The 24,886-nt window shown below is 34.9% G+C and overlaps 1 protein-coding gene across 1 annotated transcript in view; it reads right to left on the minus strand.

Moving 5' to 3' along the window:
- LOC129227536 (meteorin-like protein) overlaps positions 1-23,327 on the minus strand; it is a 47,157-nt gene extending 23,830 nt beyond the window's left edge. Inside the window, exons 1-2 of the mRNA XM_054862113.1 lie at positions 23,091-23,327; positions 10,707-11,062 (exon numbers count right to left, since the gene is read on the minus strand). Of these exons, the coding sequence (XP_054718088.1) occupies positions 10,707-11,062; positions 23,091-23,188 (454 nt within the window). The 5' untranslated portion in view covers positions 23,189-23,327. The remainder of the gene's footprint in view (positions 1-10,706; positions 11,063-23,090) is intronic.
- Between the last annotated feature and the right edge of the window lie 1,559 nt (positions 23,328-24,886).

Here is a 24,886-nt window from a genome sequence, read left to right on the forward strand (position 1 = left end):
CTATGCATTTTCTGCCAATTATCTGTTCAAAAAAAAAAGTAAAATTAATGAGGTGCAATTATACACTGCCACATATTTGCGCATCTCTTTTCCTCATCGTCAAAATATTGAATCTTGCTTATTAACCACAGGATGAACTTTCTAAGATTGCTTCTGTGTCTGTTAGGTTGTTTATTTTACCTAGCTTGAAATTTCCTTTCACGCTTTCAATGCTACGTAAAATAAACAACCCTACAGGCAAAGAGGAAGCCTTCATTAATGCCTTAGTTCCTTTGCCTTTATTCCATTATCTCAAAGTAATTAGCATACTGTAATCGCAATTTCAAGAAGAAATCTTTAGTTTTTGAACTAATACTACAAAAGCTTAAAAATTATTGCTTCATGTTTTTAATTTAATTGCTAAAATTAAACTTTCAATCAAAAAAACTTTTTTTTTTTGCCGTTATACTATTTGCAGTCACCACAGATCATAAAGGTTTTCTTTTCTTCAGTCTTAAATGATACTTTTATTTTATAACCTAGTTGTATTCTTCTTTTATATGCTTTAAAATTACCTAATTGCTTTTTTTTTTTTTTCTATCATTTCAAAGTTGTTTGTTACAAAAGCAATCTAAGATTTTTTTCACTACATACTGAAATCCTTTGAAATAGAGTTAACTTGTGTACTTAAGTAAATATCTTTATTTTTTTTTTAATTGTTCAAATGCTGTATTCATTCATTAAAACCTATGTTCTTGATTAGAGAAAAGCTCCCTATGAATGGATGTCAAATGGTTTCATCTTTTTTTGCATAAATATGTCAGTTAGTTATATAAGAATAACTACATTACTTCTATTCTTCTTAAAATTCTTATGCCAAGTGGTTTCTGGAAGTTTTTTTTTTTTTTTTTTTTAATTTTCTATATTCTTTCCATATAGAAAAATTTAATATACTATTTTGTAAGTTTTTCCCCCCAAAAAATTTGACTTAATAGTTTTTTTTAAAGAATTTTATTAAAAAAGTAGCATCTTTTAAAAATATATCTTTAATTCAGCAGCTTAAAACGTTTAAAATACTGCATTTTATACAAACATACAATGGATTTCAAGTACAGCAAAGAAAGAAAACTATTATCATTGGTAACGTAAATCAGGGAAATTTGGTGAACTTAAATCAGGGAAAAGTCAGGGAACTTTTTTTCACAGTTCCTGTCGCCACCCTGTGATGGCAGCTGAACTATAAGCTGAAAATTCCAATTTTATCTTCCCACCTCCAAAAAAAAAAAAAACCCTTTTCCTGTTTACTGTATTTTGTCGAGATAAAATTTCTCACTTCTAGAAAGATTATCAAAAAATAAAGTACTAAAATTTATGTTTTCTTGCTTCCTTTTTTAAAAATTTTTTGGTAGGTATTGATTGTGTTGATCATAGACTTGTTGAATTGCAACTCAAAAATTTTTCTAGGATTTGATTTTTAATTTGCCATTTTTATATTATTAAATAACTTTTACACTTACATTTTTAAAATTACAATATAATTCACTACTTTTTGTATATGCAATGGTAATTTGATTTTTCTCTTTTATATTTATTATTATTATTTTTTAATTCTTAACTAAAAAGTTTCAAATAAAATTTCAAAAAGTTAACATTACACTGCATAGTGTTGCCAATTGGATACATAGACATTTTATCATCTTTATGACTGGCAGAATGTTGTCATATAATTTTGCTTTAAAAATAATTTTGATATAAATATTGATACAATTTTATTTTATTTGTGGTATCTGGCACATTGATTTTTTAGCAATAAATTATTTTTTATAGGTCTAAATTTAGGAAAAAAGGTCAGGTGCAGCATTCTTACTCATCCTTGGAGCAAAAAAAAAAACCCAAGTCTAAGGAAAAAATATTGTACAAAAAATAACAAAACTGTTTGGAGTACCAGGATATTGATACAGATTGCATACCAAACTTTATCAAAATCAAAAACAATAACAGACGATTTTTTTTTTTTGATTTTACACGGAGCCAATAGCCAGATTGCATTTACCTCATCTGGGAGAGAGAAAATTTAAGTTCTCTTGTGTTTAGACTTTTTAATTCAAATTTTATAAATAGGAACCTTTTTTAATTTTATGTTTTGCTGTTTGAAATTTGTTTTAGCAATCTGGCTAAAGGGATTGAAATTTGACTACAGGGTTGTTCCGTATAAAATCAAAATAATTTCAGACGTATGAAATAATTTATTGCAAAATATCAATATGAATCATTGGAATGGATGACATAAAAAAAGCACTGTTACCAGATACTGCATGTAAAATTAGCTGAAATTATTTTTGAAGTAAAATTATAGGAAAAATAGCAGTTCATTTTACAAAAAAATCCTTATGTGATGGAAATTTTTCACTATTTTTTCCAAAATCAGCACCAAGAAATACATTAGGATCACCTATTACTCTTTTTGTGCTTTTTTAATCGCAGACCTGTGTGATATTGAAGGAAAATATATTCTTTAGAAACTGAAAAAGTCTGAAATTACATGGGGATTTTTTTCTTAAAAAGTCAGAACATTTCACGGGTAAAAGTGAATATTACAGGTGACAGAATGGTAAACATATTGCACGCCAGCAACACAAGTGACAACTTTTGTTGCTAAATATGCTTGCAATAATGTTTGCAATGAAAATTAGTGAAATTCAACGTTATACGCTACAATAAATTTTTAGTGGTTTAAACCAATGGTTCCCAACCTGGGGGAGATATTTGGCTCTTACCAGGGGTGGATCTCCAGGAATCTAAAACCAATATGTAGTGTGGTGGCAAGGAAGTTTATTTCCAACTGCATGACAAGCTTAACAGTGGTCGCTGCTTATATGAATCACATTTGTTCTTCACAGTTTTGATTCCATAAAGCGGCCAATATTCAATACAGGGACTAATTTAACAAAGCTGGATTTTGTTCTGTTCTTGACCATTTGATTCATTAAAGTGGCTGATCAATTAACCGGCATGCACTGTATTTTATGATCTTTCATATTTCATCAAATTCTGATTAATGTTTTCGGTGTGAAGTAATGAAAAGTAAGTTTGCAAAAAAAAAATTTTTTTTTTTCATTTTAGATATTGTGGACAACAAAGGTAATGCTATGGGAAAAAATGCAGTCTGAGTGTTGCGGTTGTACATGAAATGAACGTACAATTTAGGAGTGTATGCTGTAACACACCTGTATGCGCAGTTAGCCCTTTTTGTGTATAGGCAGAGATAAGCCTAACATCCTCAGATGTTATGCACTTTTTGTGCATAAAACTGCCAAATATGCTTGGATTTTGTGCACAGTTCAGTTTGCACTTTTCGTGCATAAAGAGGCGCTAAATATGCTCAGATTTTATGCATAACTCATTTTGCACTTTTTGTGCATCAACAGGTGCCAAATATGCCCAGATTTTGTGCACAATTTAATTTGCACTTACTTTGCACACAGTTCAGTTTGCACATTTTATGCACAAACAGAGGTGCCAAATATGCCCAGATTTTGTGCATTTTTTTTTTGCAATTTTTGTGCAAACTTTTTCTAGCTGGGTTTAGAAACACCCGAATGCAACCAAAAGGAGTGGTGCACAACTAGACCCCACTATGAGTCTACGTACCAAATTTCAACTTTCTAGGACATACCGTTCTTGAGTTATGCGACATACATACGCACATACGTACATACATACGTACAAACAGAGAAAACTCGTTGTAATTAACTCGGGAAACGTCAAAATGGATATTTCGGGCGTCTATACGTTCTTAGGTTTATATAGGTATAAATGCACGTGTGGTCGGGTCGAAAAAAACTCAACATTTATTCTGGAGTGAGCAAAATGGAAATGAAGGTCGATTTTTGAGTGAAAATTTTTCGCGAATACAATACTTCCTTTTTTGTAAAAATTGTAAAACAAACTCCTAGGGGGAAAAAGGCTTTAATGATTTAAAAATATTTTTGCGGAAATACCACTATGAGTCTTTTGCTCCACATATTCATGATTTTGAACTTTGCACCTCTCTAACCTCTCAGAAAAGTGTTAACGACTAATAGGAGGCCCCCTTTCCCTCCAAATAAGAATAATGGCTGTAAAACTGTCGAAAACCGGGGGGGAGAAGGGGGGATGGCACCAGTTCCTAAAAAAAGGCATAATAGGGAAAACGGTGGCCATTTTGCATAAGAATCAGAAATAATTACGTCAGAAGCATTTTGAAGTTTTTGAGCAATCACGATGGCTTAATGTTCTTATTTGACTGTTTTGATGTCCTACGATTTTATTTTCCCCCCGCCTCTCTCTGCAGCACCACCGTCGACCGGCCCCTCCCGATGTTGCTCCTCTAGCGAAAACCGTCTCCAGGTTGCATTCATATCCTACACGCATACATACACACACGCATGCCTACACACACACACTCACACACATGCACACATACCCACGCACACACATTACACACATACCCACACACACACACATGCACACATACCCACACACACACATGCACACACACCCACACACACACATACCCACACACTCATGCCTGCACACCGACACAAACACGCTTACATACACACACACACACGCCTGCACACAGACATACACCTACACACACACAATCACACGCATACTCACACACATGTCTGCACACACGCAAAAAAAAAAAAAAAAAATATACGTGATTGTGAAAAACATAATTTGAATTCAAGATGTCAAAATTCAATTTTTTTTTTTTTTTTTTTTTTGAAGGGGTAACTTTTTCTATTTGAGGTAGTGAGAAGCAAAAGTGGCAAAATTAAAAATTTGGAGATAACCAGTACAAGTGGTAGGTGAACCTCTCCTCTGTCTTGTGGCAAGAAATTGTACTAGTACCTCTGGTAGGTGCTGCTGTACAGCATGATTTAGAAAAAAAAAATTCAATGAAAGCCTACCTAGGACGTCATCTTTATACGCGTCTTACTCAAAACTTGAAAATATCCACTTACATCCCTTTGATTCTCACTTCCTAATTTGTCTTTTGTAATTCAAATTAATTTTGTTTCTGCTCAAAATTTTTCAAAAGTAGTCGCTCCTGCGTGTGTAAGGGCAAAATTGAATGTTATTCTGAGGGCGAAAAATCACGCGTGATATAATGATACTGTCTAACCACGGATTGTAGGGAAAGGTAAACAGCCGGTTTACACGCGGAAATGGAAGCATCTATTAGTTTTCAGGGATGTCAGATTTTGCAGATGTATGTTAGCCTCTAAATTAAGCAGAGGTCTCATTCAAATGAGCAGAATACGCGCATAATTTTTTTATTTTTCCCCTCATTCAGATGGAGTCATCCCAACTGGATGTTTGCCAATTCCATACAATCCGTGGTCAAACAGTACATCCCTTTGCTTCTCACTTCCACATTTGTCTTTTGTAATTCAAATTAATCTTGTTCCTGCTCAAAATTTTTCGAAAGTAGTCGCTCCTGCGTGTGTAAGGGCAAAATTGAATGTTATTCTGAGGGCGAAAAATCACGCGTGATATAATGATACTGTCTAACCACGGATTGTAGGGAAAGGTAAACAGCCGGTTTACACGCGGAAATGGAAGCATCTATTAGTTTTCAGGGATGTCAGATTTTGCAGATGTATGTTAGCCTCTAAATTAAGCAGAGATCTCATTCAAATGAGCAGAATACGCGCATAATTTTTTTATTTTTCCCCTCATTCAGATGGAGTCACCCCAACTGGATGTTTGCCAATTCCATACAATCCGTGGTCAAACAGTACATCCCTTTGCTTCTCACTTCCACATTTGTCTTTTGTAATTCAAATTAATCTTGTTCCTGCTCAAAATTTTTCGAAAGTAGTCGCTCCTGCGTGTGTAAGGGCAAAATTGAATGTTATTCTGAGGGCGAAAAATCACGCGTGATATAATGATACTGTCTAACCACGGATTGTAGGGAAAGGTAAACAGCCGGTTTACACGCGGAAATGGAAGCATCTATTAGTTTTCAGGGATGTCAGATTTTGCAGATGTATGTTAGCCTCTAAATTAAGCAGAGGTCTCATTCAAATGAGCAGAATACGCGCATAATTTTTTTATTTTTCCCCTCATTCAGATGGAGTCATCCCAACTGGATGTTTGCCAATTCCATACAATCCGTGGTCAAACAGTACATCCCTTTGCTTCTCACTTCCACATTTGTCTTTTGTAATTCAAATTAATCTTGTTCCTGCTCAAAATTTTTCGAAAGTAGTCGCTCCTGCGTGTGTAAGGGCAAAATTGAATGTTATTCTGAGGGCGAAAAATCACGCGTGATATAATGATACTGTCTAACCACGGATTGTAGGGAAAGGTAAACAGCCGGTTTACACGCGGAAATGGAAGCATCTATTAGTTTTCAGGGATGTCAGATTTTGCAGATGTATGTTAGCCTCTAAATTAAGCAGAGGTCTCATTCAAATGAGCAGAATACGCGCATAATTTTTTTATTTTTCCCCTCATTCAGATGGAGTCATCCCAACTGGATGTTTGCCAATTCCATACAATCCGTGGTCAAACAGTACATCCCTTTGCTTCTCACTTCCACATTTGTCTTTTGTAATTCAAATTAATCTTGTTCCTGCTCAAAATTTTTCGAAAGTAGTCGCTCCTGCGTGTGTAAGGGCAAAATTGAATGTTATTCTGAGGGCGAAAAATCACGCGTGATATAATGATACTGTCTAACCACGGATTGTAGGGAAAGGTAAACAGCCGGTTTACACGCGGAAATGGAAGCATCTATTAGTTTTCAGGGATGTCAGATTTTGCAGATGTATGTTAGCCTCTAAATTAAGCAGAGGTCTCATTCAAATGAGCAGAATACGCGCATAATTTTTTTATTTTTCCCCTCATTCAGATGGAGTCATCCCAACTGGATGTTTGCCAATTCCATACAATCCGTGGTCAAACAGTACATCCCTTTGCTTCTCACTTCCACATTTGTCTTTTGTAATTCAAATTAATCTTGTTCCTGCTCAAAATTTTTCGAAAGTAGTCGCTCCTGCGTGTGTAAGGGCAAAATTGAATGTTATTCTGAGGGCGAAAAATCACGCGTGATATAATGATACTGTCTAACCACGGATTGTAGGGAAAGGTAAACAGCCGGTTTACCCGCGGAAATGGAAGCATCTATTAGTTTTCAGGGATGTCAGATTTTGCAGATGTATGTTAGCCTCTAAATTAAGCAGAGGTCTCATTCAAATGAGCAGAATACGCGCATAATTTTTTTATTTTTCCCCTCATTCAGATGGAGTCACCCCAACTGGATGTTTGCCAATTCCATACAATCCGTGGTCAAATTGTACATCCCTTTGCTTCTCACTTCCACATTTGTCTTTTGTAATTCAAATTAATTTTGTTCCTGCCCAAAATTTTTCGAAAGTAGTCGCTGCTGCGTGAGTAAGGGAAAATTGAATCTTATTCTGAGGGCAAAAAATCACGCGCGATATAATGATAAAGAGGAGATAATTTGCTCTGAATCATATCATTTGTCCAAAACCCTCGCACGGGGGAGCCCGGAAGGCAAGCTTTTCATTACTTCTCTTGAGATGTTACTCGTAATAATACGAATTCGAACCCTGAGGAACAGTGGCGCACACAGGAATTTCTCAAGGGGGGGGGGTCCAGGATCGAAGGCCCACTATTCTCATATCACACATCCAAACATATTCTTTTGATTTTATCGATTTTTGGGAACAAAAAATACTTCAAATAAATAAATTGAATAGTTTCTTAGCATTTGTTAATAAAATATATTTAATGGCAACAAATACTTAAAATACCAGAAATCATAAGAATGAATGTATTTACTTTTTTCATAGTTAAAAATAAAAGCAGCAAAGCAAAATCATCATTCTAGAACAGTTTATGTTTACATGCAGTTCGATTTTGTAGGGGAAGAAAGTGAGAAAATGAATGTAATTTTTTTATTTATTAAATCTGAAATCATTGTTACCTTTGCTTAGAATTATTTTACGTCCGTAAGATTTCAGACACAAGATTATAGTCAGTTAAAAAAACTCAAGGGCCATGGGAGGGGTCCGGACCCCCTAGACCCTCCCCTTGTGTGCGCCACTGCTGAGGAAGATTCAAAATCTGGAAAAGGAAAACTCAGCTTCATTAAAACATCGCCCAAACTCAGGTGGGGAAAGGCACAAAGCGAGGTGGAATATAAAGGATGAAGGCTGCTCAGCAACAAAAGAAAAAGAAAAAGAATCCCTTCCCAACCTCCCCTTCTAAAGAGACGGGAGGCTGGAGTGATGCGGTGCCTCCAAGTTGTGGGTGGAGATTGCCATTTCGGCGCTGGGTTCGAGGTCGTCGACTGCTTGGAATTATTGTTTCTCTGCAACCCCGGAGGCCGGAGAAAAGTGTTTCTTTGCACATTTGGACTTCTAAAGAAAGATTTTTCTCGCAGCAGAATTCAATGCTCTTATCCATATTATTAAAATCTGTTCGCGTCCGTCTATCTGTCTGTCTGTCTTTCCATCTAAAGATCGATCCTCTCGAGAACCGCTGCGGATCGAGAGTCGAACGAGATACCGATCAATTCAAAATTTTCCAAAGAAAACAATAGGACCAATCTCGTATTTGTACGACTTTGATTAGATGAGATATTAATTGAAACGTTAATTAACATTACGTTATTCAGGAATATTTATTTGTTTCCTGTTGCCATTTGGCATATGGGTGAGCAAATAAAATTCTAATAATTGTTTTAAAGGAGATTTTTTTGGCTGCTGTCCAAATCTTAAAACGACGTTTCCATAAAAAATTGCATTTTAAATTAGTTTAAAATTGGTTGCTCCTACTCGGACAATAGCTTTTATTTTATAGCTACCTTGTTGTGGTAGGTATGGAGAGAGGTGACACTTGGTTATAACATTACATTTATTCTCAAAGGTAGTTAAAATAAAAACATTAACAAGAACAAGAAACCTGGAACAAGACACGCAACAAGTACACAAGTGAGATTCAACATGGCCGATTCAATCAGTTCACTTCTTCATTTTTATCTGTTGAGTGCTAGTCAATGTTGCCAGATATGACAGTCTGTCCTTTTTTTATTTTTTACAGCCAACGTTCTTAACTCATTTCAGCACATATGAAAGTTGCTTCTTTAGTTATGTTTATTGATTGTAGTGTAAGTTTATCATTCACCGGCCTCATATTTTGGTAAATTTAGGATGTGCGACTAATTATGTTCTTTTTTTTTTTTGGGGGGGGGGGGGGCTTTTTCCCGTCACATGATTGAGTTTTCGAGAATTGTAATAACTCTCTTTTTCCTTCCTGTTTTCACTTTTGAAATACAGTTTGTATCGTTAAAAGAACACGTTAACTTAAGATTGTTTGGATTACTTTAAGTGAAACAGAGTTGAACAAAATAGATGGTTTTTAAGGATTTTAACTAAAGCTAAATTGGAATCTGATGACTTGGTATTAAATTAATGCTTATTGGTATTTATTAAGTGTTGGTGCTTTAGTTTCACGTAATCAACCAAACAATATGTCATTTTATGTAAAAAGCTGATTGTAATTGCACATAAATATTTCAGATATAGTCTATCAGATGTAATTCAGTTTAACGTGAGCACAGATTATGGTTGATAATGCATATATTTTCATCCTTTGCGCTAATTGAAAATACTCATAACTTGTATCATTGATAACTATGATTAACGTTAGTGAGATTTTTGCCAAAAATATGCTCTACTGGTGCTTTGCAAACCTTGCATTACGCTTATTTATTTATTCCTTAACGCTTTAGAAACTGATGTCAGAGTAATACAAAAAAATCAACTGGACTTCTCTTTCATTTTTTAGGTAGCCCGTGCAACGACGGGCACGCAGCTAGTCTTTAAAATAAAATTAGTTTCATATGTCGCGCTTTTGATGAGGTACGGATCAGAAGGGAGGGGACCCGCTTCTTAATGGAACAGAAATCACCTTCAACTGCATTTTTGGAACTTATCTTTCGAAAAAAATCGCCCAAAACACACCCACCCGAAAATTGCACTTTGGCCCCCTCCTACATCCAAAAATGGCCCCCGCCAAAACAAAATCTGTATTCGTCCTTGTTTATAACGTAAGGCAGTTCAATATACTCGTCCAAAGTCAGCACATGTTTATACCGTTCATAATGGCGTGGTTTCGTTCAGTCAAAAGTACTACTTTTAGTCACTGAAATGGATAGAATGAGCAAAAAAAATAAATAAATAAATAAATAAATAAAAAATAAAAAAAAAATAACGTGGACCCAGAAAATACTTTCATTTTCCCAACAGTTTTTTTTTTAATTAATTTTTTTAAATGTCTGATTTTTCAAACAAGGCGTGGTCTTGGTGACTTCCCAAATGATGTTCTTTGGCGCATCTGTCTATAGCGTTTCCACGTTATGATAATCAAACAGCGAATTAAATATTGCGCTCTACGCTTGCTATCGACCCTATCGTTGCCAATACAAGTGAATAAAGATGCGAATTAAATATTTTGCACTGTGAATGACACACTGATCGGCATTTCATCATTTGTCAATTCAAATATTTTTTTAAAATATTAAACTTAAACAAATTATTTAACTTTTAAAATTTTAAAACGACCCCATTCCGAGGGACTAAATTAAAACGAAACACAAACGGAATTCCAACACTTACCGACAACGTCATTCTCGATGGATCTACCACTCCTCCTCTTCAAGTGGTAACTGAATTCCGAAGTGGCCCGTCGCAGGGCGTCGGTCACGGGATCCGCCTCCACATACAGTGCCACTTGGCCCCCCTGGGACGCGACGCACTTGACCAGGCCGAGAGCATCTCTGGGACTGAACACCCTGTGCAGCTTCTTCCGTCCGGCCACGTAGATCCGGGCCCCGGAGGAGCCGTTCGATCTCCGGACGCAAGCGACGAATTCCCTCCCCGCGGGCCTGTGCTGCAGGACGATCCGGAGAGCGCCCTGGGGATAGTTCCATCGGACTTTTCCCTGGTTGCAGCGCAGGTACACGGGCCGGACGCCGCGAGACTGGGCCATATCCGGGGTGCCACTGCAAGAGAGGGGCTTCGTCAGTTTTTCGAGCAGTCAGAGAAGAGTGGAAGAAAATGAATGGTGTGTTGGGGAATGTGGGGAAAAGTGAAGTAGTTGAGGCAACAAAGATTTTTCAAAATGAACAAATTGGAAAAAGTACAGTGCATAAAGAAAGAACAGCGCATTTAAAATAAAACATGCATTGAAAACATTATTTTTATTTTGAAGCAGTAAATTCGTGAGTTAAAAAAAAAAAAAAAAAAAAAAAACATTTTTTTTTTTTTTTTTTATGGGGGCAGAGTGAAGAGAAAAATATTTTTCAAATTAAGTTTTTTCTATTTATCTACGAAAAACGTTTTTGATCAAATGAATCAGTGTTAGAAAAAAGGAAATTATACATGAATGAATAATGAAGCAATAAACGAATAAATAAATGAATAATTTAACGTGAATAAAGGAGTGAATGAATAACTGAATGAATGAAAGTGAAAGAATGTAAAGTAATTAATTAATAAATGAATGCATAAGTAATGCAATAAATGAATGAATAATTTAAAAAATGAACTATTTCATCTCTCCTGACATGTACCTGTCTAATTGTGTTTAAACATTTAAAACCCAAAACTGTCTAGTAATTACTAATTAACTAAGTAGAATAATGAACCAATAAACTAATAATCAAATAAATAACTTAATGAGAATAAAAGAAGGAATAAATAACCGAATGAATGAAAATGGAAGAATATAAAGGAATTAATTAATAAATGAATGCAAAAGTAATGCAATAAATGAATGAATAATTAAAAAAATGAACTATTTCACCTCGCATGACATGTTCCTGACTAACTGTGTTTAAACATTTAAAATCAAAAGCTATCTAGTAATTTACTAAGTGACCACCGCACTGGACATCATTAAAACTTAATAATTAAAACGTTGATTGTATCATTTTATTGCAATAAAAATCATTTTCGATAAACCACAAAATATTTGAAAATATTTCCACCATTTCACTTTGCCTGGCTTCCCGCTATTTCATTTTGCTTCACATCTCCCTTCTTGATTTTGGTTCGTGGGTTAGGGGAGCCTGGGGCTACTTATAGCAGAAGGTCGTTACAGCTGTAACAGTGTCTTAGCAAATAACGCTATGGTAAAGGGGAAGATAAGACAAAGTAAATCCACATAGTTATGAAATGAGATGAATTTCCTCTAGTCATTTATGGCACTGACTGCACGGTCAGCGACGAGTTACCAGACCAGAAAATCTGCTTACCAAAGATTCGAGGATTTTTAAGCCTTTTCTGAGCTCTTTCTAGTCCAGACTGTAAAGTGGAAATCTGGTGGAACATTTTGGAAACCACGAGATAGAAACAATGACAGGGGGAGGAGAGAGAAAAGTCCACTATATGAATGCCTGAGTTGCCAAATCGATTGTTGTTGTTGTTGTCGTGTGTCGGCGATGCTGGTAATTTGGGGTGCGCTGCTTCCCTTTTCCAATTGTACCGTCATTTGGTGTGAAGTCTGACTTCTACAGTACACACATGCCATAAAGACCCGTTTATAGGGAAGGCAACCATTCACAGGATAACAACACATTCACACAAAGAAAGGACAAGGACAGGAGAGAGAAAGTACGCCCATGCCCGAGCCGGGATTCGAACCCGGACCTTCCTGTCACAATCAGACTTCACTGACCACTAGACAAGGCACGCGGCGCCAAATCGATTAACTCCACTTAAAAAAAAATTCTCATTTCTGCTTTAATAGTGCTTAATCAATGCTTAGAATGGAGATTTATTGAGCAATCACGATTGCTTATTGTTCTTACTTGACTGTTTTTGGCGTTCCTACGATTTTATTTTCCCACCAGCACCCTCCGCAGCATCACCGTCGACGGGTTCCTCACGACGCTGCACCTCTAGCGAAAACCGTCTCCAGGTTTCGCCAATATCCTACACTTACACGCATACATACACGCACCTACACACATATACATACACCTACACACACACACCTACACACACACACACACACACACACACCTACACACTCACATACACACAACTACCCACACACTCATGCCCGCACACAGACACAAAAACATATGCCTACACACACATACACGTACCCCCACACACACCTACACACAACTACCCACACACTCATGCCTGCACACAGACACAAACACACATGCCTACACACACACTCATACTCCCCACACACAAACACACGCTTACATATACACACACACACTCGTGATTGCGAAAAACATAATTTGAATTCAAGATGACAAAATTAAAATTAATTTTATTAAACTTTTAGTTCAGTACATTTCTGACCATGTGATGGCAGAAAATGTAACACGAGGGCCAGTCCATTCACTCTTATTGGATGACACCATCTTCATCATCACTTTTCTCGATTTTTTGTTTTATGAAGTTAATCGATTTGGCAAGTGAAGCATCCATATGTCTATCCAATTACACAGATTCTAACTACAAGAAGCTATCAACGCAAAATGCAATCTTTGAAACAATTGTGTACTGAAAAGATAAAATGCATATTTTTCTCATGGTAAGAGTACGAGAGAAATTGTAAAATCTTAGGCCTCAGGCAGAAGTTCTTGGCGCCGCACAAGAGATTTATTTTTCAGAGGCTTAAAAAATTTGTAAGATATAACTGGTCAAAGCATCATTTTGCGGCGATAAAATCACTTTTCAGGTTAAAATTTTAAAAAAATGTCCTACTCAAAACTTAGAAAAAAAATTATTAATTTAATTATTAAAGCAAAAAGGTTCTAATCAACAAAAACTAATCAACTAAAATAATCAACAAATATGTTCATTCTTCAAATCTTGTAAAATGTTAGTGAACTTTTAGTTATTTAGGTTGGAATACAAATACAAATGTGACGACCAGCAACAGGCTCTTGGCCCAGCTAAGCTGGTCCTAGTCAGTTTATTAGTCCCCAATGACGATCAATGGCCCTCTTAAAGCTATCCACACTCTTGCTCAGTACCACCTCTTCCGGTAAGCTGTTCCGAGTGCCCACAACCCTACTAAAGTAGTAGTTTTTCCTTATTTCCAGGTTAGCCTGAGATTTGAATAGCTTAAAATATTGACCCCTTGTTCTGCTTTCGGTGCAAAAATTTAATCCATTAACATCATTCATTTTGATAAATTTAAACAACTGAATCATGTCCATTCTCATCCTCCTTTGCTCCAGGTTATACAATTGAAGCCTATTAAGTCTGGTATCATGAATGGAATGTTTATATTCCATTCCATATTAATGGAATGTTTTCATTCATTTCATTCATAAATAAATGAAAATTGTCTGCAATGTTTTGAAAGTTCTTAGATATTCTATGAACGGATAATGATTCAAATAACATGCTGTTCAGAAGAAAAGTAGAACATGTTGGTTCAAAATCTAAAATTTCACTTGCGTTAGTACTTCTTTGCTTGTAATATATCATTTCAGCTGCAAATTTACAAGTACGAATAATCCAGTTCTAAAATCTAGTCGCAGGGTATTATGTTTTGTCGGCCGAGATTTGTCAGACTATGTGCACGTGCATTGCCTCTCATAACTTCCGAGACCATAAAATAAGAACATTATCACACGAAGACGAATCAACGTTACGAATACAGCCCAAAGTCATTCACGGTCCTGAAACGCTCAAAAAATAATTTTGAAGTGCTTTGTTGACGCAAAATTTTACAAGCAGAATAACGCATAATGCCTCGGCTACAAAAGAAACCACTTACGCTACAAGACTATGCGAAAACTAGTACCACATGCAGCTATACGAACAGAAATAAACTTGTTATTTACCTGTTCGTTCCCTTACCTAAAACTACTGACTACGCATTGAAGTTCCCTCGTATAAATCGCATAATGGCAAAATGCTATTCTTTTCCCGGACCCCCGAGGATTAAGCATTCCCGGGGAAAACCCTCAAAGGTTTGGCACAGAGGATTTGCTGTCCTTAGAAAACGTTGCCTCCTGGGGTATATAAAACCGTATAAAGCTCTGACGGTCACGGGCTGTTGAGAGAGTTTATGTAATTGGGGGTCTTTTCTCGAAAAGCAGCCTGAATTTCTGTCATAGTTTGGCGTTCGACAGGTCATGCAAGTGTCCGCCTCGGTGATTCTTTTCAGATAGGTGCTTGAGATGGGTAGGCATGGAGGAACGACGGTCATATATTCTATGCGATGTTGCAAAGAATTTCAAGCCGGTGACACACGAAACGGACAATCAGGGCCGTAGACAGGGCAGGGACAGTCGGGACAAATCCTCCCCCGAAATTTTAAATTATCTTCAAAAAATAAAGAAACGAAGACAATCTAACCAAAACTCTTCCTTCGATTCCTCCTTCACTATCACTTGGCCTTATTATACAAATCCTCTTTCATTCAGACCTCTTCTTCTTTTCGCCGCTCCCTCCACACCACCATAATTTTTTTTTTTTTAATTTTCAAAAAGTCCTCATTTTTTCGCACCTTGGTCCATTACTGATTGCTAATGACTCTTGTTACGGATAGCATTTTAAAAACATTCCTTGATATAGACTTCAACAAGAGACGTAACATATTTACATAATCAAAACTGTCATTTTTAACCGACTTCAAAAAGGAGTCGGTTATCAGTTCATACCGTATGTATGTTTTATTTTTGTTTGTTTGTCCACTCACAGCGTCTCACCTAGTGGACCGATTTTGATGATTTTTTTTTTTAATGGATAGGGGATGGCTCAACTTAGGTCCCATTACTTTGTTTGACCATATTTGTATTATAGAAAAAAAGTTATGGGCAAAAAACAGTAAATTTCATGTAATTTCCCTATTAAATGATTAAATATAAAACCCATTGTTATAAAGTTTTGATGCCATACAACAGTAACATTAATAGTAATTGTAATGATAATTTTGCAAGAAGGCTTCTCTGAAGCAAGCATCAAGTTTTTTCAGTGTTATTGCTTTATAGTCGGGGTAAACCTAACCTCGAAGCGAGATAATGCTGTGATTAAGATCTGCTTAGCCTTCACAATGCTACCAGGTTAAGTTTGCCTCGACTATAGTTTAGTGTTTTTATCGTTATCAACTATGCCAATAACAGATGATCCGGACTAATAAGGAGATACAGGGTTGCATTACAAGCAACTTGTATGCTGTGAAATGCACATTAGTTAGGGGAAACGTAATATTTAAATGGTTATAATTAAATTAACACACTAATGAATTCCACAGAGGAACAAGGGTAATTTTTTAGCGGCAATCGCTTAAAGTTTTAAGGCATATTTATATTTTTTTTAGTATATAGCATTTTTATGAAACAAATAAGGTGAAGTTTCGTGATTGTGACTCTTACTATTTCTGAAATATTTACACTAAAAAGAATGAAATAAAAAATTTTGAAAAAAATAAAAATAGAACCAACTTCAAAAGTGTTCTAAAAAGTGAAAAATAATTTTATTCTTTAAACACCATCGATAATATTTTTAAACATAATTTTTGAAGTTGGCGCAAAAACCATAGATAAGATCATTCACAGCCATAACTCAACTACAACTATAAATTTAAACAGGCCCAGTTTCTTCTCTACCTTATCCATTATGCACTGATAACAGCATATTTTAGTAACGATATAAATGTTTCGTTCCTAACTTTGGATGTTTTCTGAAAAAAAAAATATGAACGAAGCATATGGTTACACTGAATTTTACTTTTTGTTTTTGCGCCAACTTCAAAAATTATGTTTAAAAATATTATCGATGGTGCTTAAAGAATAAAATTATTTTTCACTTTTCAGAGCACTTTTGAAGTCGGTTCTTTTTTTCTTTTTTTTTTTCAAATTTTTTTTAAATTCCATCATACTTTTGATTTCATGCTTAATTCTGTAGATTTTAATCAAGTAAGTCTTTAAGAATATTAACCTATTTTTTGAGGTGGTGAGCGTAGATTACTTTTCAACTGTGACTATTTTCACTTATTTGCGTGAAAGTTATTCTAAAAGCCCCCGACCCATACATTTGTAATTGCAAACAATAAACACTGTATCAAGTGTTATAGACCGTAAAAGCGTACACAGTCCTCTTATTTTGTGAACTCCCTATTAAATAAATCCGATGAAATATAAATTAGTTATCAAATATTCATGAAGTAATTAATTAAAATAATTATTTGATACGATTTTTTTGGATACATTGTTGTTTAATGTTTACAACATAATTAACAATTTTTAAATGCTATTTTCAAACTTGATTACATGTTCTGGAACCACCTTTGCCTCGACCATGTCCCTCCCCGAAAAAATATCCTGGTTACGGCCTTGGGACAAACAAATGATGCACTACGAGCATCTTGAGTTTACTTCTGGGAATATTTTCTGTCTGACTACAGCCGAAAGTTTCTCTCTTTAAACTTTCCAGCGTTGTTACATCTGTTGGCATAAAACTAAAGAAAAACTTCTTAAGTGAAATACACCGCCAGCTCAGTCATTTCCAGCCGAGGACTGCAATTTCGTGCTTATGAGCACTCATCAGCCCGGCGAGTGCTAATAAGCATGAAACTGCAGTCCTCGGCTGGAAATGACTGAGCTGGCGGTATATTTCACGTATTTCTGCTTTAGCCCTGGCTAATGGGTGGTAATTTACTGAATATAACTTCTTAAGTGTTCGAAAATATCCTGATATTTCCGAAAATATCGAAAACATCCGATATTTTGATATATATCCGATATTTTCAAGCAGCACAAACTTAAGTCATCAAAATAGTAATTGCATCCTCAAATCACTCTTAATTTTCTTATATTGTTATTACAATATTTCGATATAAAATTAAGGTTTCTTTCACTATTTATATCTAATATTTTAATTAATTTTAATGGAGTAAAGTTAGCATTAGCTGTTTTACTCATTTTTCTTCTCTTTGCCACTTTTACACAGTTATGTGATTCAAAAATAAAAAATATGCATTAGTCGTTGCATAGTCATAAGACATTTTCTTTTTTCTGACCAATCTTTAAAGTTTAATTAGGCACTTTTAATATGAATTAAAACTGTTACATTATTAACAATTTTATGAATGAAAAATTAAAAAGAAATAATACATTACTTTGTTATATTAATGATGTATTAATACATCATAAAAATATAGTACATAACTTTTTGGTTATTTTTAATAGTAAATGAACAATATTACTATGATTAGTATAATTTTTATGTAGAAAATAATATCAAAAATATCAAAATATCATGATATTTTCAAAATAAATATCGGATATATATCTGGACTGACATATTATGTCAGTCCAGATATATATCCGATATTTATTTTGAAAATATCATGATATTTTGATATTTTCGATATTTATTTTTTCAACTACTCGTACATTATTTTCTACATAAAAATTATACTAATCATAGTAATATTGTTCATTTACTATTAAAAATAACCAAAAAGTTATGTACTATATTTTTATGATGTATTAATACATCATTAATATAACAAAGTAATGTATTATTTCTTTTTAATTTTATATCGGCGAACCATTGTTTTGCTTTGGACGAGCAGTTGAAAACTCCGTCTCAAGAAGATTCTATTCCCTCTCCCTGGCTGTACTTTTTTTTATTTTTCTGTGCACTTAATCTCTCGTGCACTATTTGTATGTTACTAGAAGATCTAAAAGCAGATTTTTGGAGATCAAATAAAAGTCCGAATAGATATTTGTTAGACAAATACCTCATTAGCAACTACGAACCTTCTAAATACAGTAGATCCTGATATTTTTGCATGAAAATCTTGGCAATGTCAAAAAGGCCACAAATATTTCCACATTTTTTTACATTTTGTGCAAATTCTGCAGAAGTTTCCGAGTTTTTGATTGTGGAAAGCCGGGAAAAGGGAAGGGTATTTTGGCGCTTTGTGTCTCTTCCAAGGATTTTTAGGGTGGGGAGGGGGGCAGGAGGCCCAGATCCCCCCCAAAAGGATGAATTAATTTAACTATTTTATTTATTATTTTCAATTGACTTCTTTTTTGCATTTTTTTTAATATACGTTATTAAAAAGAACACAAAAGACACACAGCATATTTTGAATAAAAGCATTTTTGTTTGCTAAAAAAGTAATACTGGAGTCAGAGGCCAGAATGGCAGAATGCATTTAACTCACTGGTTTCGAATCCAAGGGAACGTATTATTGCCATTCGTCTGTTAATTCTTCTTTGATGGAATCAGTGATTAACATTTTTTTTTAAAAATGTGTAGGAACATTTAAAAGAGTCATTTTGATCCAGGAAGCTATTTGCGAAATAATAGATTTCTTTTCCAGCTTATAAAAAATGCAAAATGAATGAAATCGTATGGTAGTATCTTGGAAAATCCATGATTATTAATGGAAACGGCATGTAGTAGCATCAATATGTTATCATGAAAACAAATCAACAACTGCTTTGAAATTCACACAGAAATAGTTTCTGAATTCTTCAATAAAACTTATATGTCATATGATGAAGTTATGATTTTCTTACTCAAATAATATTTAGGTAAATATTATAAATATGTATATTTATAATATTTACCTAATTCAGGGCCCCCTAGAACCCTAAGTCGAGTTCTAGGGGGGCCCTGAAATTGAAATGTGCCCCGTGTCAAATATCAGAATGATCGGGCTCTGGATCCAGGGTTCATGAATATCTTCTTAACACGACATTCTATTTTTCGGGACTCAATCTCAACTCATTTCAAATTTCATAACTTGATTTCTCTATTCATTTCAAACTTTGTAAAAAAGTTTATATATGTTTATTTTTTTCAAGCTTTGAAAAAGGAATCTCTAGGATTTCTTAACATTTCAACCGCAAACTACGTAAGAAAATTAGTTTATGATTTCTATTCATTTCAAACTTTTTAAAATGGTTTGCCTAGGATTTCTTATAATTACAAACTTTCTCGAAATGATCATCACTCCAAAAGGTTGTTAAAAAGTTTAAGGACCAAAACTGTCAGAAGCCAGGTTGAAGGAGTGAGCTTTTACTGCTTCAGACGTGCGAAAACTTTTGCCCTTTCAGAAATTATGGAGGAGGGGGAGGGGAGAGAGAAATGCGTGAAAGTCTTAGTCGATGAAGCACACACGTTTTAGGCATTGGAATTTCCAGGGCCAGCTCTAGTAGTTTTTCCGCCCTAGGTGATATTTACAAGTGCGCTCCCCCCCCCCATCGGATAATAATGATAATATTAATAATACAAAATAATAATATGTTAATAAAATCAAAATAAATAGTAAAGTGTTTAAAATTAAAGTGAGTTTCTATAGTTACATTCCAAACTGGATTTTGCATATCCAAGCACTGGTACCCACTTTTAAATTATCTTTTGTAGCATTAAAGTAGTGCATCTTATGGCACTGAATCAGTTATTAAAAATTAATATTTGCAAAAGATTTTCAAATCATGCAATTTGCCGCCTCTAAAACTAAATTGAATTTCTAGTTAAATTCCGAACTATGTCTTGCATATCCAAGCACTGATGCACACTGTAGATTATCTTTTTTAGCATTGAAGCTGTGAATCTAACAGCGCTGAAACAGATATTCATAAAAAAAAAAATTTAACTTCGAAATTTGCCGCCTCTAAAAGCCTACTCCAGGAGCCGGGCCTGGGAAGGACTGATGTATAAAGAGATGTTTAAATGAAACAAGGCGCTGTCGAAAATTTAATATTCAATTGTGATTCACATTAATTTAGTCTAAAAATAAACATTTGTCATAAAAGCGATTTCAAAACTTTTAAATACACTATTAATGTACTAACACATTTTATTTGACGTAAAAGTGAAAATGAAGCTGACTTTTCACAAATTACTAACATGTTCTACAGACTTCTTTTTTTTTCTCTCTCTCCTTTTATTACTGCGACAGACAGTGGTTTTTAAAGTCGAAACTATTTTCGTTAATAAATTAGTTAAATCATTTAAAACTTTGATTATCTATTTTTTAAGTGTGAGTCTTTTGCCATTCCCAAAACATTTTAAATGAAAAAAAAAAAAGGTAGACTGTGGAAGGGAAAACTTAAAACTACAAAACAAATTTGGTGTGTTTGTGCGCACGCGTGTGTGTGAGAGTGTTTAATTTTCATTTAAAATTAATTGTAGTTTCAAAAATTAAAATTCTATAATTTGTAAATTCAAAATATCAGTTACAGCCTAATTTTTACGTTTATCAGCAAGCTCCTAGCATCAATTATGTACATTTTGGTATGGTCTATTTCAGTTCGTTTATAAAGTAAACATTGATGTAAATATAGGAAATATTTGAAAGAAAATTCTTAGTTTGTGTTATTCAGTTTTCCGTGCGTAAAAATAATCAACAATACACATACTGAGCTTTCCACGTAATCAATTTTTACTGTAGTACCCTTTTTTAGCAGACATGCCGTGAGATTGACCAGAGTGCCAGGAAATTCGAATTTGAATGCCTGCCAGATAATTCGGGGTACATTACGGGGAAAAGAAAAAAAAAAAAAAAGAAATAGTGAGCTTATGGAGGAAAAGACATTTTGCAAAAACCAAATGCAGATTTGTTTGCCCTGTTTTCATGCATTTATGTATACAAATGTGCAATCTATTTTACGTTTAATTTGAATCATATGCAGCTGTATTAAACCTGTTTTTCATGATGATATGACACATGAAAACGTTTTGGTGACTCGTTATTTGAAATTTATTTATTTTTTTTTTTTTTAATTTTTGGAACATTGATTTTAAGTTTAATTATATTTAAAAGTATTAATTAATTATTTAAGAAAGTTTATAAAGCCTTTTTATAAAATCGGAAAAAAAATCCGATTTAAGTAAAAAAAATCTCATTTAAATCAAATGTTCTTTTTTTTTTTCAAAAAAATCATGATTTTCTTACACCCTGAACGCATTAAGATTATTACCATCATATTCCAAAACTGATACTATAGGTTTATGGTAACTAAAATAGGAAGTACCCAATTTTGATTCAAAGCTGTTTTTATATTTTATAAAGAATGCATCAATTGTAGTTTTATACTTCGTTGTGCTAAGATTGCGATCACTGGACATCGTTAAGCTAGATTCTCCATTTAAAAATTCAATTAATGGTAGATTTTTATCATCTTCAAAAATGATGTTGATATCCCCACTCGAAATCAATTGGCAAATCCTCAAAGCTCTTCTCAATTTTATTTTGAAGTAATGCAGAAGCGTCTTTAGAAAAAAAATGAAAAATTAATTTGAATTTTGACATCTTGAATTCAAATTATGTTTTTCGCAATCACGAGTGTATGTAGGCGTGTGTGTTTGTGTGTGGGGGGTATGTGCATGTGTGTGTAGGCATGTGTGTTTGTGTTTGTGTGCTGGCATAAGTGTGTGGGTAGTTGTGTGTATGAATGTGTGTGTGGGGGGGTATGTGTATGTGTGTGTAGGCATATGTGTTTATGTCTGTGTGCAGGCATGACTGTGTGGGTAGTTGTGTGTATGTTTTTGTGTGTGTATGTGTGGGTGTCTGTATGTATGCATGTGTGTATGTGTGTGTAGGCATATGTGTTTGTGTCTGTGTGCAGACATGACTGTGTGGGTAGTTGTGTGTATGTTTTTGTGTGTGTATGTGTGGGTGTCTGTATGTATGCGTGTGTGTGTGTGTGTAGGTGTATGTTTGTGTGTGCATGTGTGCGTGTAGTTGTGTATGTGGGTAGTTGTGTATGTATGCGCGTGTGTGTAGGACATGGATGCAACCTGGAGACGGCTTTCGCCAGAGGTGCAGCATCGTGAGGAGCCCGTCGACGGTGATGGTGCGGAGGGTGGCGGTGGGAGAAATCAAAAGACGCCAAAAACAGTCAAGTGAGAACAATAAGCAATCATGATTGCTCAATAAATTTTCATTCAAAAATTCTTGAATTGCGTTCATAGCATTAGTGAGCAATAGAACATACTTTTGAGTTCTCAAACCACTGTTATCTACTCAAAACGATCATTCAAAGCAACTCTTCATTTTTAGTTACATCAGAAAGTGTGTCTTACCTCCCCGTCCAATCACAGTCGTCCGAAGTCGGTCCGGAGGTAACGGCAGCCGCTGAGAAGATGACGCAGACGACCATAGTGCGCAGGATCCTCATCATGATGAATCGGAATGTCTGGGAAACCAGTCCATCTTCCCGCTCATCCCTTTTCCGATCGAAATGTCCACCCTGATTTTGGCACCGCTTTCGAATGGTTCACGTTTGAAATCACAATCATCGGGCTGTTGTTTTCTTCTTTTTGCAAATCTTTAAGATCACCGCATTCGGCACACGTCTTAATGGAAACATTGTCGGAAATGACTCAAGTTGTGTTTTTTTAATCTCGTGGAAGCAAAGTAAACCTTTGGAGAACATCAGTTTGGGGAGAACATTTTTGCTGACTATTTAACAACCGAACTGTACTACTAAACAAAAAATTTTAAACTGTTTAACGAGCAAATTGAACTTTGGGGGGGGGGAGGGAATCTTTTGAATTCTTAATGTTCGAAATAAATCTTACGTGAAATTTTTAAAACTATTTAACAAATTTGTTTCGAAATGACTCCGATAAGAATCTCTGCTTCGTTCAGGAACTCAACGGGAACTTATGTGAGGGGAAATCATAAAGAGCGCCGAGAAGAAGCAGGGAAGTAGGTTGCTATAACAACGGGAAGTAAGTTGTCGCCAATACCACAAGCCGACTGAAAATCTCGCCAAACGAAGAAGGATGGGAGTATTTATTGACAATAACTTGAGCATTTCGGAAAGAATCGACCAAATGCACATTTGCTTATTCGCATCGTTTAAGTTTCTGAGTTGAAGAACATAATACAGTGAAATCTGTCTATAACGATACTGTCTATAACGATAACCTGTCTATAACACAATTTTTTTTGGCTCCAGCAAAATGTCAGCATGAATAATCAAACTGTCTATAACGATAACCTGTCTATTACGAAATTTTTTTAAGGTCCCAACAGTATCATTGTAGATAGGTTTTACTGTATACCCAAAATAAATCGTTGTGTATGCTGTTGTTATGTGTCAATCCCTGCTTACTACAGTGAAATTCCGTTACAACGAAATTTTCGTTTCAACGAAATACATTTTCAGTCCCGATTTAACTGACATTACATTATTTGAATTCCATTACAACGAAATACTCGTTACAACGAACAGAATTTGCGGTCCCTTGAAGTTCGTTGTAACAGGATTTCACTGTACAGTGAAATTCCGTTACAACGAATACCAATGCAACGAAATTTTCGTTTCAACGAAACACATTTTCAGTCCCGATTTAAATGACATTACATAATTTGAATTCTATTGCAACGAAATTCTCGTTACAACGAACAGAATTGGCAGTCCCTTGAAGTTCGTTGTAACGGGATTTCACTGTATTAGCAGTTGATTTAAAGTATATTTGATGCATTAAAAATTATAATTTGGATGTTTTTAGGGGGCAATAGGGAAGTTGCAACCTATTAAATGTTCATATTTTGACTATTGGATATTATTAATTGACCCTCAAAACTAAAAAATTCACCATCGCCGAATTTTAAAACACCGTGATTGATTTTTAATGAATTTTTAAAAATCCACGCGCAAAAGTGCGCTCTTCTGAAACGTCACGAGCTTACGTCACACGGCACTAATGGGCAGCCTTCCGCCGAAAATTCCTTGTTTTCCCTACGGACATTTTGAGCGCGCGGATATTTTTATTTTTTAGAAATTCAATAATCCTTTTGAACACACTATGGAGGCCGGATTCGTTAAAGCACAATCTAATATTCTTCCTCAAGTAACATCAATGATGGT

The sequence above is a fragment of the Uloborus diversus genome, chromosome 1 (assembly GCF_026930045.1).
Source record: "Uloborus diversus isolate 005 chromosome 1, Udiv.v.3.1, whole genome shotgun sequence".
NCBI lineage: Eukaryota > Metazoa > Arthropoda > Arachnida > Araneae > Uloboridae > Uloborus > Uloborus diversus.